The following is a 17,896-nucleotide window of genomic DNA, read 5'->3' as shown; positions in this document are numbered from 1 at the left end:
GCCTTTAAGGGTTTTACAAATTGAGTAATTTCTTTATACATTATGAAGGGACGAGGGGATCAGTTCAGGTCTCGCACCCTTGTTGCTACAAAAATTCCTTTATTCTCATAAACTATTTATTTTAAATGTAATTTATTATAAATCCAATTTGTTTCCTAAATTCCACATATGTACTACATTTTACCTCTGTACGCGCCACTGTTGTTTACTTGTTTTTTGGAAGCGCTCTCTAATTGACGGCAAAGATCGCCAGGTTAGTATTTGACGTATAACCGACCAGTTCGTACACTCGATGCACCTGGGCGACTACAGCTACTACCAGAACACAGTGCGTATGCAACGGTATTTCAGATTTTACATTGAATTTCATTTTAAATTTGAAATGATTTATCTTACGCCTCCTAAAAATGATGACACGATTTTTCTTTGATAAAAGGCCGACAATTTTTTGCTCTACTTTGCATCGTATACGATCCTACTATAAGTAGGCATTAGAGTCAACAAACTTGTTGTTTGCGGGTCCTACTTTGTTAATTCTAAAGGGCTATTTAATTTCAACCTTTTGATATTTTTTTTTCTTTGGATCAATTAAACTAAAAAAACAAACTAAATTAATTAACAAATAGCTGGAGCAACAATTTCACGGTCAATTGAATCGACGTTTGGCACATATGCTGATCATTGGATTGTCCGCCTTTTCCATAAATTTCATCAACGTCCATTACTTTTGCAATGATAATGGGCAATCACTGATATTTCCCCGTTCGACCTTTATTTTACTGTTAACAAATTAGTGAAAAATGACTCTAGGCACCTACCTTAAATTGTAGGTAATTTAATTCCTTACAACATAAAATAACAAACTAATATTCCGATAGGTCGTCTAGATTTTCGTGGACAGAAAAAAAAGTGAAAAAACACGCAAATTTGACACTTATTTGCAATTTGTAACTTAGCTTCTTTCAAGTTATTTTTTTGATATTACCAATCTACATACCTTTCCCCGTCATAAAGTGCAATAAAATGTCTACTACTGTTTCATGTTTTCAGGTTTTATGATGTAATTCGACATAGGATCACAATCAACCTGATGCGTGATAGGAGCGGCCTTAGAGCATATACTACTGGAGGCAGCGTCTCAGTGACCGAGAGTGTAGCGGAGGTTTAGAGAGAGAGAGAGAGAGGTAAAGGAGAAAAAAATGCTATCTCTCTCTAGCAGCACGCGATTGCATGTTGCTAGAGAGAGATAGTATATACACTCCTAAGCCCCTCTCTCTCTATACATCCGCTACACTCTCGGCCACTGGGACGCTGCCTCCAGTAGTATATGCTCTAAGGGAGCGGCAGCTCAACCGATGGCGGCAACCAATCATGTCGTTGCACGGCACTATAATGGACTGATTACAATACGAGTTTGTTTACGTTTTTTATTACACTATTATCAAAGTAAGGTGTAAAAAATTAATAATATAAATAATCATTTATGACTTTTTAATAGTGACTTATAGGAGATACGAGTACAAAAAGTTATTCTTTATTGCACGAACGGTTTGATTAAAAACATGAACGGTATGTAAATCCGGCTACACACGGACTTACATGACACAAACCATAAAGTTATAGTTTGCGCGTTGATAAACGATAAGTACTTGCCACTTGCATATATTAAGTCGTGTATGCTCGTGCGTATCCGATTTAATATACTATTAAGTAAACTTACTATACTATTTAATATACACTATCATAATGAGTACTAAGGAAACGATATTGTAAATAAACTGCTGCAATGGATTAGTGGTTTTAAGGCTTTCACGTCCTGATATTTAAAAGTATGATGGTTTTTCGGGTTGTTACGTCTATGTACCTGACCATTGCCAGTTACAAAATTACCTTGCACTTGAACATGAACGTAAGGATGGACCTAGGAGTTCTGACAGCGCTATCGCCGCCACAGAGCCTAGGCCGAGAACAACAGGGTTAGATCAAAGATTCCTAATTAACGTTAAGGAGCTGCAAGGTAATTCTGTAACTGGCGACGACCATGTACAGAGTGCCCCAAACTCGATGCTCCAATGATATTACAGGGTAATAACGTCATCAACACAATTTTCGAAATATCTAAAACTTTAATTTTTTGTGCAAAATGCACTTCAATCCATGCCGCTTGAACTACATACTCCATACCAAGTTTTCAGTAACATTTTTCGTTACCCTGTAATATCAATTTGGCGTCGAGTTTATGGGCCACGGCATAAGAACTCGAAAAACTTTCGTACTTTAAAAAAATGCGGCAGTTGAAGTTGCCATTGTTGTTCTTAAAAGTTTGAATTAAAATGTCAAGTTAAAGTTAAAAAAGCAATGTCGCGACAATGTGTTACAATGGTAAATAAATATTATGTATTTATATGAAAAATGGATGCTACTTATATTAACTCGTATATATTTAATATATAATTTCATATATATTTAACTGCCCAAAATTGTGCCGGAAATCTTACAGTATTCCATCCTCGTCTCCACTGTAAGGAGTGTAAGGTGGCTAAACGACACTTAATAATATACCTATACTTAATGATAAAGTTACTTTTAATGTGTCAATTCCGTCAAGTGGAGTAGATATATTCTAACTTTAGTTTGTTGAAATTTTTGTAATTGAATTTACGAGTTTCATAAAATGAGGATGGTGTAATCTTGGTTGCAGATACACGGGGCAAGCAACGACGTTTTATAGTTAAAGAGCTTTGTTTTGGTTCCCATAAAATTCGGTTCCGAACTGTTCTAATTATGCGCAGTCTGAAATATGTGTTCATGTTTACTTTGAACAGTTCAGAATTTCGCAGATGTTTGTTTTGGTTTTTTTCGAACTTAATTCGGAACCATTCTAATCATCCGAAGTAGTTCTAGCTCCGTAGCACGAATTGCTTAGAACTGTATTATTTGGCGCATGCGTAGTTGTTCCCATTTTGCCAAGCCCCGTTGGTCATTCATAATTTGTTCATTTCCTGTTTTTCGTTTAAGAAAAGTATCTTTTTATTGGGTTTTATGAGTATATTTTTGTAATGCGTTTTGGTTTTCAAATAACTCCGGATAGTTCCGAATCGTTTAGAATTTTGTCTATTGCGTTTATAGTTCTGCGATGATTCTGGACTGTTCAGAAATAGAGAAGCAAAACAAAGCTTAGAAGTCATTATCTCTGTGTCGGAATCTTATGTAGAAAAATCAATTCAAAACAATCTCAAATGCCATTGTCGCTACTGATACTGATAAACTATCTACTATACTCGTACATCGAGGAGTTAGGCCGGTGTCCCATGCATCCGAAATCCGATGTACGATATCCGAAAATATTTTAATTCGTACGAATGATAATATTATAATTCACATGCATCCGAAATTAATCTCATAGAAATCAAGTATAGAACCATGGAATTTATTACAAGATGAAGGCGAAACATTTTCAAATGACAACCATGGGCATATATATTATAGAAAATATACGTAATATTATATTTTCTACTTTCGACATTATAATATAACATTTATTTGACTGTAAATATATCAAACAACAATCATAGTATGTTAAAAACTTAAAAAGTGAGGTTAAAAAACATACGATTTCGCATAAAAGTTAAAACTATTTCTACTTTTTCCGACGTCGTATGAATTTTAAAAATTTCGGATGAAAATGAGCGGTAAAAATTTGAATGTATATTAACCAATAGGAACACTTTCGGACCTTCGTATCGTCGGATTTCGGATGCATGGGACACCGACCTTATAAGTCTCCTAGAATTCTTATCGAAAATTTACAATTATATAAGCTTTCATAAATCTATCTCCAAAAATAAGGAAGATGTCGACGCCTTGCTACGAAAACATACTATCTCAAATTTAGCTTGGAAAACATGCTATCTAAAATTGTACTTGGAAAACATGCTATACCTCAGATCTTTAAGAAAAAACATGCTATCTCACACACAATTAAATTTGGCTAGAAATTAAGTTGGCTGCATTGATTGGCCCTGAAATACACATTGAATGATTGAAACTGTGCACTTATAATAATCTTATATAATATATTTTTCAAAAAGTAAGGAATATTTATGTTCAGGTACACTATTTATTTATTTGTTTCATTCAACATTTTTCAATTAATTTTGTTAACTTAGTGTTATAAACGACAAAATTGTTAATTAAAAAAATAAAATAATACGTTGCAACACGTACATTACTCGATGTTTTTTTGAAATAACAAATTATAAAAAAAATAGTATATAGGTACCTTAATGTATAAAAATGTTTATTATTACTAAAAATTATTCGTTTTTTTTTCATACAAGTTTGCTTTGATATGAAAATTAATAGCGCACCCTTATCTGATTTATAGTCATTACTCTTGATACACTTATTTTTTTTTGTTCGCAAAATCTGGGATGCACAATTTATTCTGAAAACAATTTTATATGCCTAATGTCGACTCTAAGCCTAGGAGAGTGCAATAAAAAAGATTATACAGGGTGTCCCATAAGCACATGATCAAAAAGGTACTGCGACATTCTTTGGCTCAAAAGAAGATGAATTGACCTAACTTCCATTAAGAAAAAATGTCTGGCTCCTCTGCTATTGACTGTCAAAGTTCTTAAAAAAATATGTTTTTTGTAATATCTGGAGAATGTTACGATGGATTTTAATGAAACTTACTGTAGACTTGTTCCTAGGTAAAACTTATGTTTTGATGAAGCAACCGCGTCCATCTGCCTTGGGCTAGTGGTAAATTCTTGCGTGTCTTGGTACAAGAATTACCAGAACTTTTTATTTAGTCGCTGGAATCAATTCATTTTATTTTTATTGATGCATCAATACTTTTTCGAGATTTTCGAGCTCTTAGTAAAATCTTGTAGCATTCATACTTTTTACGCAAAAATATGTTTTCAATTTTAGACAATCATTATCACTACTACTCAAGTACAACAAATACATACTACAATCACTACTATCATAGTAAGTATCATGGTAAAATTTTGTAGCATTCATAGTTTTTACGCAAAAAATATGTTTTCTGTTTCGCTGCGATTTAACAATTTTAGATGTATCACAGTAAATCTGCCCTTTTACAAGAAGCATCTTTCTCTAATAATAATTGCCAATTCTTTTGCCTAGGATATCAATATTGAAAGTAAAATGATCGCAATTTTAAAGTATGTCGCAATGCGACGGATTGAATATCATTTTATTTCATTAGATTTATTTTTTGTTAACACTTAAAAAATGTAAAGACGTACTTAGGAAAGACATAATTATCTTTATTGAAACTGGATGATAGTTGCATAGATACGATAGATGATGGTGAAATTACAAGACTTATTCGATACGCCCAATAGCTGGATCATTCAGTTGAAATTGAATTGAGCCCTCCTCAACACTTTTGGATCATCCCGTATTACGTCTGCCTCGTTTTGGATTCCACAGGAGTAGCGTTAACTTTATTCTTCAAAGCTCCCCATAGAAAAAAATCTAACAGCGTTAAGTCGGGGAACCTGGGGGGCCATTCGACAGGAACATCTCTCCCTCTTCTTCCGATCCACTTGTGTGGAAAAATATTATTTAAATGTGCAATTACATTTGCACTAAAGTGCGGAGGAGCACCATCGTGCATAAACTACATCTGAGAAGGAAGATCGAGAGGGACATCTTCCATTAGAACCGGAAAGGTATTCGTCAGAAAATTGAAATAATTTTCGCTATTCAAGCGGCGCGGCATAACATAAGGACCTAGAAGGATGTCACCGATGATCTCGGCCCAAACATTTTATTGGAAATTTCACCTGAAAGTGGTTAATACGCCTCGCATGAGGCATTTCTTCTGCGTAATGGTAAATAAAATTCGGCTGGTGAAATTTGGAACACGTGCCCGCGCTCCTTAAATAAAGGGGCAAAATTGAAATCTCTCAAAATGGTGTAGTAAAAGCTCCTGAATAGACGTCGCATGGTAAGGATGGAGGAGCTGCTGTTTTATGATGCGATTAATTGTACTTTTTGGTACGCCAAATTCCACTGTCAGACGGCGATCTTTAGATATTTAGATCTTCAGCGACCCTATTAAAACGTCTTCCTCAACGGCTGCATTTCGAACTTGAGGACGACCCACACGGTCAACGGCTCGAACACCAAATTGCCCAGTCTCCCGCAAATTCTTTTCAATCCATGTAAATCGGTAATCTGGAACCAGTCGATTTGGGTATCGCGCCGCGTAGACGCGTACACTCCCACCCAAGTTGTCTTCGTAAAACCCTAACTGATCAGTCGGTCATCTCATTAGAAAACGCCATTCGAAACGAACTGATTGACAATTCATTTATTATAAAATGACATCATCGCTTACTACGATAGTAGTAATTGTAGTGAGTAGTTGTTTTACTTGAGCAGTAGTGATAATGATTGTCTAAAATTGAAAAAAAATTTTGCGTAAAAACTATGAATGCTACAAGATTTTACCAAGAGCACGAAAATCTCTAAAAAGGACTGATGCATCAATAAAAATAAAATGAATTAATTCCAGCGACCAAATAAAAAGTTCTGGTAATTCTTGTACCAAGACACTCAAGAATTTACCACTAGCACAAGGCAGATGGACGCGGTTGCTTAATCAAAACTTGAGTTTTACTTAGGTACAAGTCCACAGCAAGTTTCATTAAAATCCATCATAACATTCTTCAGATATTACAAAAAACATATATTTTTTTCAAGAACTTTGACAGTCAATAGCAGAGGAACCAGACATTTTTTCTTGATAAAAGTTAGGTCAAACCGTCTTCTTTTGAGCCAAAGAATGTCGCAGTACCTTTTTGATCATATGCTTATGGGACATCCTGTATGTATAGTGGACCAGGCTAGACCCCAAACTGCGGGTCCGAATCGTTCTTACTGCACCTCAGTAAAAACAAATGGCTTATTAAAGGTACGGTAGCCGCGTGCTTGCATAGACTTTGGAAATTGAATGCAGGTTGCGACATTTTATTACCGGTACGTTATGATCTGCTGGATATCGATGCGACGGGCGCAGAGGAGATGATATGCGGCTCCCCATGCCTAGACATGACAATCCCCTCCTCAAGCAAGCCGTTGACTACGTACCCGACGTGACCGACAAACACAAAAGACCTAGACACCAACTGTTTGACCCTGGGTGACCACCCCAACGACATCCCCTCCCCCTGCCCGCTAACCTTTTCTGTTTCAGAGACCGCCAGGATCAAGAAACGAAGACAACGACACACACACACACACATACACACCCCCCCATACCCTCCTTACCTCTCCCTTCCCGCGCTAGCCTAAGGGCTACCTTAGCAAAGCGCATCCCAGGCTGCATAGCCGCACCACCTTATCCAACCATAAACATGACACCACCCCCGGGGTTTACAGGGACGAGCCGGCGAAGCAAGAAGAGCGCCAGAAGAAAGGGCCCTAGCCGGCGGGGCCCAGCCAGGACAAAAGGAGGTCCCACAAAGCGCCTACACCGGCCGCATTTGCGGTCGGGGTAGACGACGGATGGGGCCCACCTACGAAGGCTGTCCAGGCCTACACGAGATGAGGCAGGATACAGAGGGATAATCCCCCTCGATCCCAAATCATTGAGGCCAATTTCTAGCCATGGAATAATGGCGGCGGCTCCCCATGCACACATGTTTATCGTACAAATGTATCATTCAACTTTATACATTATATGTATTTATATTTTGGTATTAACTCTATTAATGAAATTTTATGAAAAGTAACGATTGTAAAAACCGTATTTCACAAAAGAACTGAAACATTTTTGATATTTTTAAGTATGTATTTATAAATACAAAGCTGTTTGTTAAAATCAAGACTTTATCTGAATGCAAGTTAAGAGCAATTGCCAAGACGATCCATGTATAGCTGCTCTACACGGGCATATTGTCCAGGTAAGAACGATTCGGAGCCGGGATCTGGAGCCTAGCCTGGTCCACTATAATCCTTTTTATTGCAGTCTCCTTGGAGTCCGCATTAAGACATAAAATTATTTTTAGAATAAAAGGAAGTGTAGTGACTATAAAGAGTGCGCTATTAATTTTTATATCATAGCACTTATATGAAAAAAATCGAATAATAATTTTAAGTAATAATAAACATTTTTATATATGAATTAAGAGCCCTTTTCTTTTACTCATGATTTCGGAATCATAACGTGTTACGATCCGCTGTAAACCAATCAGATTGCTAGATTTCGGATCGTAACGCGTTATGATTCCGAAATCATGAGTAAAAGAAAGTAGCCAAGGTATACACTATTTTTTTATACTTTGTTATTTCAAAAAACGTCGGGTAATGCAGTTGTTGCAGCATACTGCATATTCTATTTTTTTAATTAACAATTTTGTCATTTATAACAGTAGGTAAGTTAACAAAATTAATTGAAAAATGTTGAATGAAATAAAATAAACAGTGTACCTGAACATAAATATCCCTTACTTTTTGAAAAATATATTATATAAGTTTATTATAAGTGGACGGTTTGTCGGTTTCAATCATTGTGCATTTCAACGCCAATCAATGCAGCCAACTTAATTTCTAGTCAATTTTAATTTTGTGAGATAGCATGTTTTTTCTTAAAGATCTGATAGCTAGCATGTTTTCCAAGTACAATTTTAGTTAGCATGTTTCCAAGCTAAATTTGAGACAGCATGCTTTCGTGGTAACGCGTAGTTGTAGCCAAAAGACTATGCGAACGATAAACTTATAAGTTCTTTTTGCCATATCTGTGTTATTATTCCAAATAGACCTTTGAAACCTTATTATAATATTAAGGAAGCCCTCTATCCAAATTTATAATTCTCAGTGTTCTGTCAAAAAAAATTATGTTTGACTTATATTTCTGAAATGTATAATAGGTATTCAATCGTTTAGATACAGTTTCGAAATCACAAGAAAATTTCCTCATACTAGCTCATACTATTTATCTTTAACAACGAAAATAAAGAAGATAATGAAGAAAATAGAGAAGATAAAAACCGATATTATATGCTTGCAAATCCCGATTTTAGAGCGAAAAAAAACGATAGAGTAAATTTCAGCTTACAATCTCTTTTCGTTTCAGATAGGTACCTACCCATACAAAACGTTTCTCAGGGTATGGCAGTTTTAACTAATCTATCTCGGTTAAGTTACTAAGTATCGGATCAAAAACCCGCAAAAACTTGAGGTAGTTTTTTAGCAGAACACAATTACTTATAATAAAAAAACAAATCATAATGCTTATCAATTTTAGAATTTTAGATAAAACTTGCTCCCAAATCCCATCGAATGATCAATTAATTGATGAAGTCGCTTCATCAAGAAATTGAACAAGTGTAATGCACTAAATCAGCTGTCAAATAACTTCATCAATTTATTTATCAAGTTCTTGAGGAATTAGAGCATGTTCTAAATTTCGTCAATTTCTCCGTGAAGTTCAGAAGTACCAAACCCAACGGATTTCCAGCCTCAGATCAGTAATGAGGTTATATTATTGGAATATGTAAATAATTGTGTGGCGTCGTGTTAGTTTTGCATTGTTTTTACTAATTTTTGTTATTTACAAAAACTAATATTTATATAATAATATCTGTCAGAACGGTACCGCTGTTGTATCACTAGAATTATGAGTGGAAAGGTGACATTTTTGAAATTTATTTGTTTCTTTGATTCATTGGTAGAACTGATTCATACGTCAAAAAACTTGACAAAGTCTGTAGCAGTGTAAAACCACACTGTTTACCAATAAATTCGTGAATTAATTGATGAAGAACTTCGTCTAGAAGAACTACATTGATGAATAAATTGTCAATGTAAAACAGGTATTAGTGACACATTTTCGGAAGAGCAAAATTGAAGGTAGTTTACTCTTATCATTTTTTATTTTTTTGGACACCCCGTATATGAAATGAAATATCAATTTTCCCATAACCGCATACAACAAAACTTTTTATCAAAGGTGTTTTTTTTTTCGTAAAATGTAAAATAAAAAAGTTTTTCCTTTTTTTTACTCTAACCGTGGACGATACATACTGTACATGTACCTGAACTATTAAATATATGTAAATCATTAAATTTATGGTTTTGACTTAAAATTTCTATTAAATTAAATATGAATAAATACATTAGGAAGTATATTTCTAAGCATCTTTGTTCATTATTTAAAACTCCCACTCCTTTCAAACTGCCAATACCGCCGCTTAAATATTCCTAAACGATTACAGAGCTTAGCTAGCTTAATCATCACAAACTGCCAAGCCAACAGTAATGCGGTAGACGAGAGAGCTGTAATATAAGCAGTGTAAAGTGTAACAGTACCTACTAACAGTAAATTAAAACCAAACAGTTATTTAAAATAATTTTCTGAGCAGAACGCTTGGTTTCTAACGATTCCACCAACCAACGGCACCAACACCTTTGATAGAAACCGTAGGCGTACACTTGTAGATCGTGACGTAGACATTTTGTGACTGAGTTTGTGAACGGCTATGGCAGTGCAAAATATATGTAGATTGTGCTTAGCCACAGACGATTTAGTATATATATTTGACGAGAAGAATAAGAAACTGAATATGAAGGACGTTATTGCCATCACGACGGGTATCGAGGTAGGTTTTGATTAAATTTTCTTTCAGGTTAGACACTTCTTTCTACCTATACGAGGTCATTTCAATAATTATAGGCTATTCAGTAATTCTGCTCAGTAAATTGCAGTTTCTCGAATTTCTACCGTTTGTTGAAAGTATTTATAGCTAAAATGTTTTTAACTTGCTATAGAAAGTGCAATGTGTCTACTGCTGAATCAAATAGATAATGTTCTTTTAGTTATAGATTGAAATTAAAAAAAAATGGAAATGATATACGTAAAAAATAAGAATAAATTGACAGCCTCAAAGTAGAGTGTAGTAATATATTTACATGTTAAATATTCTTTGATTTCATGTTCGGTTAATATTTTGTTATTTTATTTATTAACATTTTTATATAACTTTTGGGACGTCCACCCAACTAATAATATTTATTAAATCTGCAGTTGAATTCAAAATGTCCGAAGAGGAAAATTCACTTTACGCGGCAGTAGTGTGCAAAAAATTGAAAATTAAGATAGTTGAGCTTTTGGGTTTGTCCAACGTTGCTTTCTAGAAAAAAAATCACGAATTTAAATCATAATAAGCTATTTGTATAGGTGGGAAGCATCGATGTAACGGAAATTTCAAAAATTTTGCCGTTTACATTTGTATCTACAAACGTACAAAGTAAAGTAAAACCTTGAACTAAAAATCTTCTGTAAAGTATTATAAAATAATGTCACATAATATCTTGTGATCTTTCACTTTCAAAGTAATATTTAGCATTTTTAGAAATATTTACTGATATTCGCATAACATCTACAATATGTCTATACAGTTACGTTATATACCCAACATTGTTTTAACATTGTTAAAAATAAAGTTTTAGTATACCTGTTTTACATTGTGAATGTATTCATCAATTTATTCATAGAGGGTTTGATTTTACATTGTTTTAAACTGAATTTCATTGAAGTAAAAACAGCTACTAGTGCTACTACCAACTTTCCAGGCAAGTCATAGTAAATATAGACAAATGAAAATGAATATATTTTCAAGAATTAGTTATTTTTTTAATTAGATAACATGGAAACAAACCGTAATCGTAATTTATCAGCTCATGTATCACTCTTTAAAAAATCGTGCTAAAGTACATAATTATGTAAACAAATAACTTAACCTCAATATTTTTGTTGCTACTTCGTAACTTCATGAAGAAATTCACGAAAATTAGGACATTTTCTAATTTGTGAAGAACTTATAAATAATATAGATTCATGGAGTTATTTGACAGCAGATTTGATGCATTACAATTGTCCAACCTCCTCACGACTTCATGTCTTCGTGTATAGTCTTTCCGAAGTCAGTTGAACTTGTATAAAAAAAAACGAGCAATCAAATTTAATGAGTTTCATAGGCGTCCCTAAAAAAGTTTTCTGTTAAAAGTAAAAAATTATAATAATTTGTATACAGGGTGATCCAGTCATAATGTCATTAATTTTAAGAGCAGATAGAGAAAAATGAGTATAATGCGATGGTGTGATTAAAAAATTTTTAATGCATATTTAAGCTGAAAAAAAATATTTTCAAATCATTATTTAACCCCCTTTTCAGACTGTTACTGACCGGCTGACGTCAGCCGGTTATTCACAATTTACGCACGGCTACGATATGAACTAGGCACCCTACATGCAACGTTGCCATATTTATATATTTTCGCTCATAAAGACAATAAATAAACATCAGCCAATAATAATTTAAAATGCTATAAATTATTTTTTATAATTATGCAATCAACATATTAAATTGTTATTGTTGCCCAGCAAGAACCTCGAGGTCTGAGCATGCCTTGCCAAAAATCAGTTTTTATTAACATCATAGTGTTAATTTTTTAATTTGCTGTAAGCCTTCTACTAAAAATTGAAAGTAACGCGGCCCATTCAGATGTTCAGGTAGAAAATGCGGCCCAATTAAACGATCGCCATTTACTCGTGCACATACATTGACACCGAATCTCCTCTCAAAGCTAAACAGACGAGTAGTGTGCGGGTTTTCATCTGACCAAATGTGACTATTATGGCTGCAAAGAAATTAGCTCTGTTTCACTTTAAGTAACATTTAATATTGAAGATACAAAACTCCAAGAGTTCAAATAATTTAAATTTCATTTCATAACCATTTCAATTTCATTACAGAAATAATGACATAAAAAACCAACACTCACTAGATAAATTATAAAGAGAGGGTGAAATGTATTTAGTATTTAAATATTGACTGTAAATAATAGAATATAAAAAACAATCGGACGGAGACAAATAAACAACTTGGTACGTGTTTCCGACCCAGGCTAACCTGTGGCTGGGTCAGTAACCTTCTAATTTGCACGTGCACTAAAGTCTAGGAGAAGCCAGACAGGGTTTCGTTGCCAATCAGAGTGCCGCGGCTGCAAAATTATAAATAAAAATTTTTAATTGGAAATAGAATACATATTAGGTTCTTTCTAGGTAGGTACTAAGAGCTATATATTTCGAAAATACCTAAGTATATCAATATTTTTTTATCTAAATGAAATCATTGAACAAGCTTCATTAGTCTCATTTAAAATAACTGACTTCACCGGATATACTCTAATTTTTTATTTTAGGTAAATAGGTGTATATAAGCGCTAACTTTAGTTGTCCGTAAGGAAGATTGGATGGAACTACAAATACAAATGTTTGATTGGTTGCCTATTAGTGTTTTGTAACTTTACATTATTTGTAGGTACATTAAAAATAATGTATGTTTTTTATTGTCTTGAATAGTTATTTTACAAAGACCAAAAGAAATTTACACCAATTTTTTTACTTTATTTGATAAGTTTTTGTTTTATAAATAAATGGATAAATATATTTATAATGCTTAACTATGAAATCACAATAAATTTGAATATTTGTATCAATAATTATTGGTAAAGAAAAATCAAGTTGTACTCATAATTAGAGCTGTCATAATTGGCCGCGCACCAAAGGCAAAGGCGTGCGGATCATTAACATAAAATAATGTGAACAATATAATTTCCTCTCGGGGTTGTATTTATTTCAGAAGGAATGAAATGTTCTACTACATCAAATGGTACATACATGCAATCAGTATGAAGATTAAATCAAACATAAATTGAGTCTGATGGTTTTCGCCAGTTTTTTTTTTATACATGTGTTATGCACTGTTTAAGATGTACTTATTATTTAATATTTATTTTAAACGTTTTTATACATATACAAGTATGTATATACTGAATTACATTATTGTTTATATTTTTTAGTAAAAGAAAGTATTGTTCGTTACTTTACTTTTCCTATGACCTCATGCTCTTGAAATAACACGTGTTGAGTGCTGCTTTGTTAGATAAATTTACTACTGATAAAGATATGTTACTGTCCTGAGGACATAATTTATTACTCCTTGCTTTTTTATTAATTTTATAAAAAATTAAAACATCAAACATTTAAACGAAAGGAGCAGCGTAAATAGGTATTTTTAGATATTTTCCATTACTTTCATAAAATTCGTTTCTATTTCAAAAAATATATCTGTTTTGTTTTCCACCTGAATAGTTTTTGTTAATAATTTTATAGCTACTTACCGGTAAATTTGTTTTTTTTTAGTCGTTATAGTATGAATTGTTTGCTGTTTTTTAGCACTGACTGCGCTCGACATAATTACATACAATCATGCATCAAAAGACAACTAAACCGTAAAAGAAATCGTTTGATTACAGGGAAATCGGCGACTAAACCGACAGCTAGGCAGCTCACGTGGCTGACCGACGGTGTCAATGGCTAGCGGGCCGATTGTGACGGCTCTACTCATAATTTAATTCACATTATCAAAATAAAATTGTACAATAAAACTAAAAGTATTGAATACTCGTAAGTATAAAAAATTCAGTCGTTTAAAAATTTTAAGTTGAAATTGCATTTTGTTGCAAAATCCCAATTGTAAATCTTGAAATACAGATCCTTCATAAATGTTTACAAGGCGCGTGACGCTGAGCTTAGGCAACCAACATTGCAGGGCTGGTATCGGTAACGAAAATTCCCTATATCTTGGCGTCACCAATATTAATGATTCGTTTACAATGAACAATAACAAACCGATACGTTTACGCTCGAGATAATGCAATCGCTGATTAGTTGAATAGAATCTCGTGAAAAGTTACACCAATGACAGCCGGTGAAACGGAATGTTTTGTTTTAATGTAACCTTGATTTTATTATTTTAATTTTAACGAAATTTAATTGCCAACAAGAAGGAAATTACTGTTCAAAACAAAATTACTGGTCATGTGGCTTGTAATCATTTATGAAGGCTCTGTATAATTTTCACGTTTTGAACAGTTTATTACGTAATATCTCAATATTTTAACTTAAAGTACTACAACAATTTCGACAGTTTTTTTTATATAAATAGCACACATTGACATATTTCCAACAGACATTTTGGGCCAAACGAACACAATCGATTGCGCTACTTGGTCATTCTAGGGACTTTATGTTTATTATTATTATTCCAGATCCATACTAAAGATATTATCTCCCAGAAGGTTTGTGGAAAATGCTACCAATTCAGTATTCAAATTTTCCAGTTCAGAAGCCAGTGTTTGAAAGCCGACAAACATTTGAAGGTAACAACATTTCCTGATATTGCTAGATATAAGATTAAATTAATTGAATTGTCATCTAAATATAAGAAAGAAAATTTAATATTGTTTCTTATATTTTTAAGGTACATCATCCGTTTGAAAAATTAATGACAAACGTAATGTGACTTTCTATTTAAAATTTTATCTGAAAGTTTTTGTTTTTTAGAATCTGTGCATGGATTTTTTGGTTGATAAAAAATATTACATTCCAAATACTGAAGTTTCTATTAAAGGTGTTTTAAAAAGCGAAGAGTTACCAAAAATCGAACCTGACTTTATGAAAACATCGGTTTACGAACTACACCCGAGCGTAATCAAATTGTCTCGCACATATCCAAAAATTAAACTGCCTAAAGACTGCTTAACTTCGGATGTTGCGCCTATTGTACAGATGGAAATAAACCAAGTAGAGAATTACTTCAAAAGACTTAAATTAAACTTTAACATTCACGTAAAGAACGCATTGGATTCTGTAAAACGTTCTATAAAACCAACGAAATTTAGTAAAATTCAAAAATTTCCTAAGCAAAAGAAGATATTGACTCTACCAAAAGTAATTAAGATAACCAAAATTAATGAACCTATTAAAACTAAGCAACATTATAAAAGTGCTACTAATTTTAACGAAATAGAAAATAATAGAAGTGAAGTTTGTAAAACTCCTAATAAAAGTCCAGTAAAGAGGAATAATAAATCTACTATTCATTCTAATGTGAAAAGAAAGCTAATAGAAAGCCCGTCAACAGAAGCAGTTGAAAAGCCACACTTAAAAACAGTGCATTGCACTGATACATGTATTACTATACCTAGCAAAAAAAGAAGACTTGTAACTGAAAAATGTCAACAAGAAACACACTATTGTAAAAAAACCTTTTTAAACGAAACTGAAGTTTATTGTAGCCTAACCACAAGAAGACAAAAACTTATAGCAGCTGCAAATTGTTCAAATAAAAAATCTGTAGATGTCGGGATATTTTCTAAAAGTACTCTAAAAAAATTTCAAAATGACAGTAAAAAAGTAGATGAGAAATACTGTGCCTTGAAGGAAAAAATGATTGTTCAACCAATAAAAATAGCAAATGATAAAGTTGACTTGCAAATTAGCAGTCCTAACAAAAACTTGGCTAACAGAAATGAAAATCAGTTAAATGAAAACGATGAACATGTGTCATTAACTAGCGTAGGTAGATCTGTCCCTTTGTTTGTTTGCCAGATCTGCAACTCGGTGCTGTACAACAAATATGAATTGAAAAAGCACCAAAACAAGCACATGCGGTGTCAGTTCTGTAAAGTCCGTTTCCGCAGTTTAGAAAACAAAAAGCGTCATATAGAAAACGTGTGCTTAATTAGAAAAATGATGAGCGATCTGCCATATGTTAGCTTGGTAAAAATTGATTACAATAGAATTATCAGACAAACTTATTCGGAAGCATTTGCTGGATTTTCGCCACTTAAAAATATGTATATGACACACCGTGAAAAGAATTCAAACAACAGTTCTATCAAAGAGACACTTTTTAAAGATCTCCCACCTGAAAGACTAAGTATCATAGAAATTTTATCAGACGATGAAGATCTACCTTTTTCAGTAAGCGATAAAGAACAACTTCCTATAATAGCTAATATATCCAGCAATGTTTTTACTAATCTAAATTTAAAGACGTCCAAAAACGAATTGTTGAAGAATTTATTGACTACATTTCCTCGGCCTTCGAAGGAGATAGAAACCCAAACAGAATTACTCACAAATTGCCATATTAGTGTAACTGAAACCAACGAAGCTGTATTAAAGAATTTGCTCCCATACATGTTTATGTATAACATACCGGTGAAAGTAGAGCCTGGAAAATTTAATGTAACGTATGATTATAGCCTTAAATCCAACCCGACTAAGAAATTGTCCCTTTGGAATGAACTAATACCCATAAATATAAAGTCGAGAGCTGAAGACGGTGATTCGTTTTCCAAAGTAGTAAACGATGCATCAAATAAAAGATAAATTAATTGAGCCTTTCACTACTGCGCTTAACTTAAAGGTTTGTTTATAAAGTTTATAGATTTCTACTTATTAAAGCTATTAAAGAAACTAATATATTCATTTATTGTTAAATATTACAACATATGTATAAATAAAATGTTTTTAATATGAATATTGATTTTGTTTTTCCGTTATGTTTACGCACAATTTTTATTTCTATAGTATTTCTATATTATTTGCCTCAACCTTGACGCCATTGATGTTATGCTTATATCTAGCCAAAAATTAGTATTGGCGAGTAAAAAACATTAGCCAAAAGGCAGTACTGGTAAGTAAAATGATTACATGTGGGTTGCAAAGCTACATGTTTTAATTATTCTGTATTAAAAATTAAACTATTTATTCCAAACACAGAAGCAATAACTTTTAGAACATATGGTTATTGTTATGGTTAAAGCTAATAGTAATTCAGTCGGTTTAGTTTCTATAATGTGACAGTTTGAAACAAGTTTCTGGCGTGCTTATGCATGCTTATGCAACCATCAATTGTATGTTGTTTAGCAAACGAAACAATCAACGCCATTTTGTTTGTGTACTTGTTGTGTTTGAGTATCAGGAGCTATTTTA

The 17,896-nt window shown here is 33.1% G+C and overlaps 1 protein-coding gene across 1 annotated transcript; it reads left to right on the top strand.

The window, feature by feature from the left end:
* Positions 1 to 10,308: 10,308 nt before the first annotated feature.
* On the top strand, positions 10,309 to 17,369 carry LOC108913354. Its single transcript, XM_018718901.1, has 3 exons — positions 10,309 to 10,646; positions 15,163 to 15,273; positions 15,458 to 17,369. Exons 1-3 carry the CDS (start codon positions 10,527 to 10,529, stop codon positions 17,288 to 17,290), a joined length of 2,064 nt encoding a protein of 687 aa, XP_018574417.1. The 5' UTR covers positions 10,309 to 10,526; the 3' UTR covers positions 17,291 to 17,369.
* Positions 17,370 to 17,896: the final 527 nt, after the last annotated feature.

The sequence above is a fragment of the Anoplophora glabripennis genome, unplaced genomic scaffold, assembly GCF_000390285.2.
Source record: "Anoplophora glabripennis isolate ALB-LARVAE unplaced genomic scaffold, Agla_2.0 scaffold971, whole genome shotgun sequence".
In the NCBI taxonomy this organism is placed as follows: domain Eukaryota; kingdom Metazoa; phylum Arthropoda; class Insecta; order Coleoptera; family Cerambycidae; genus Anoplophora; species Anoplophora glabripennis.
This window is presented reverse-complemented; position numbering and strand designations above follow the sequence as displayed.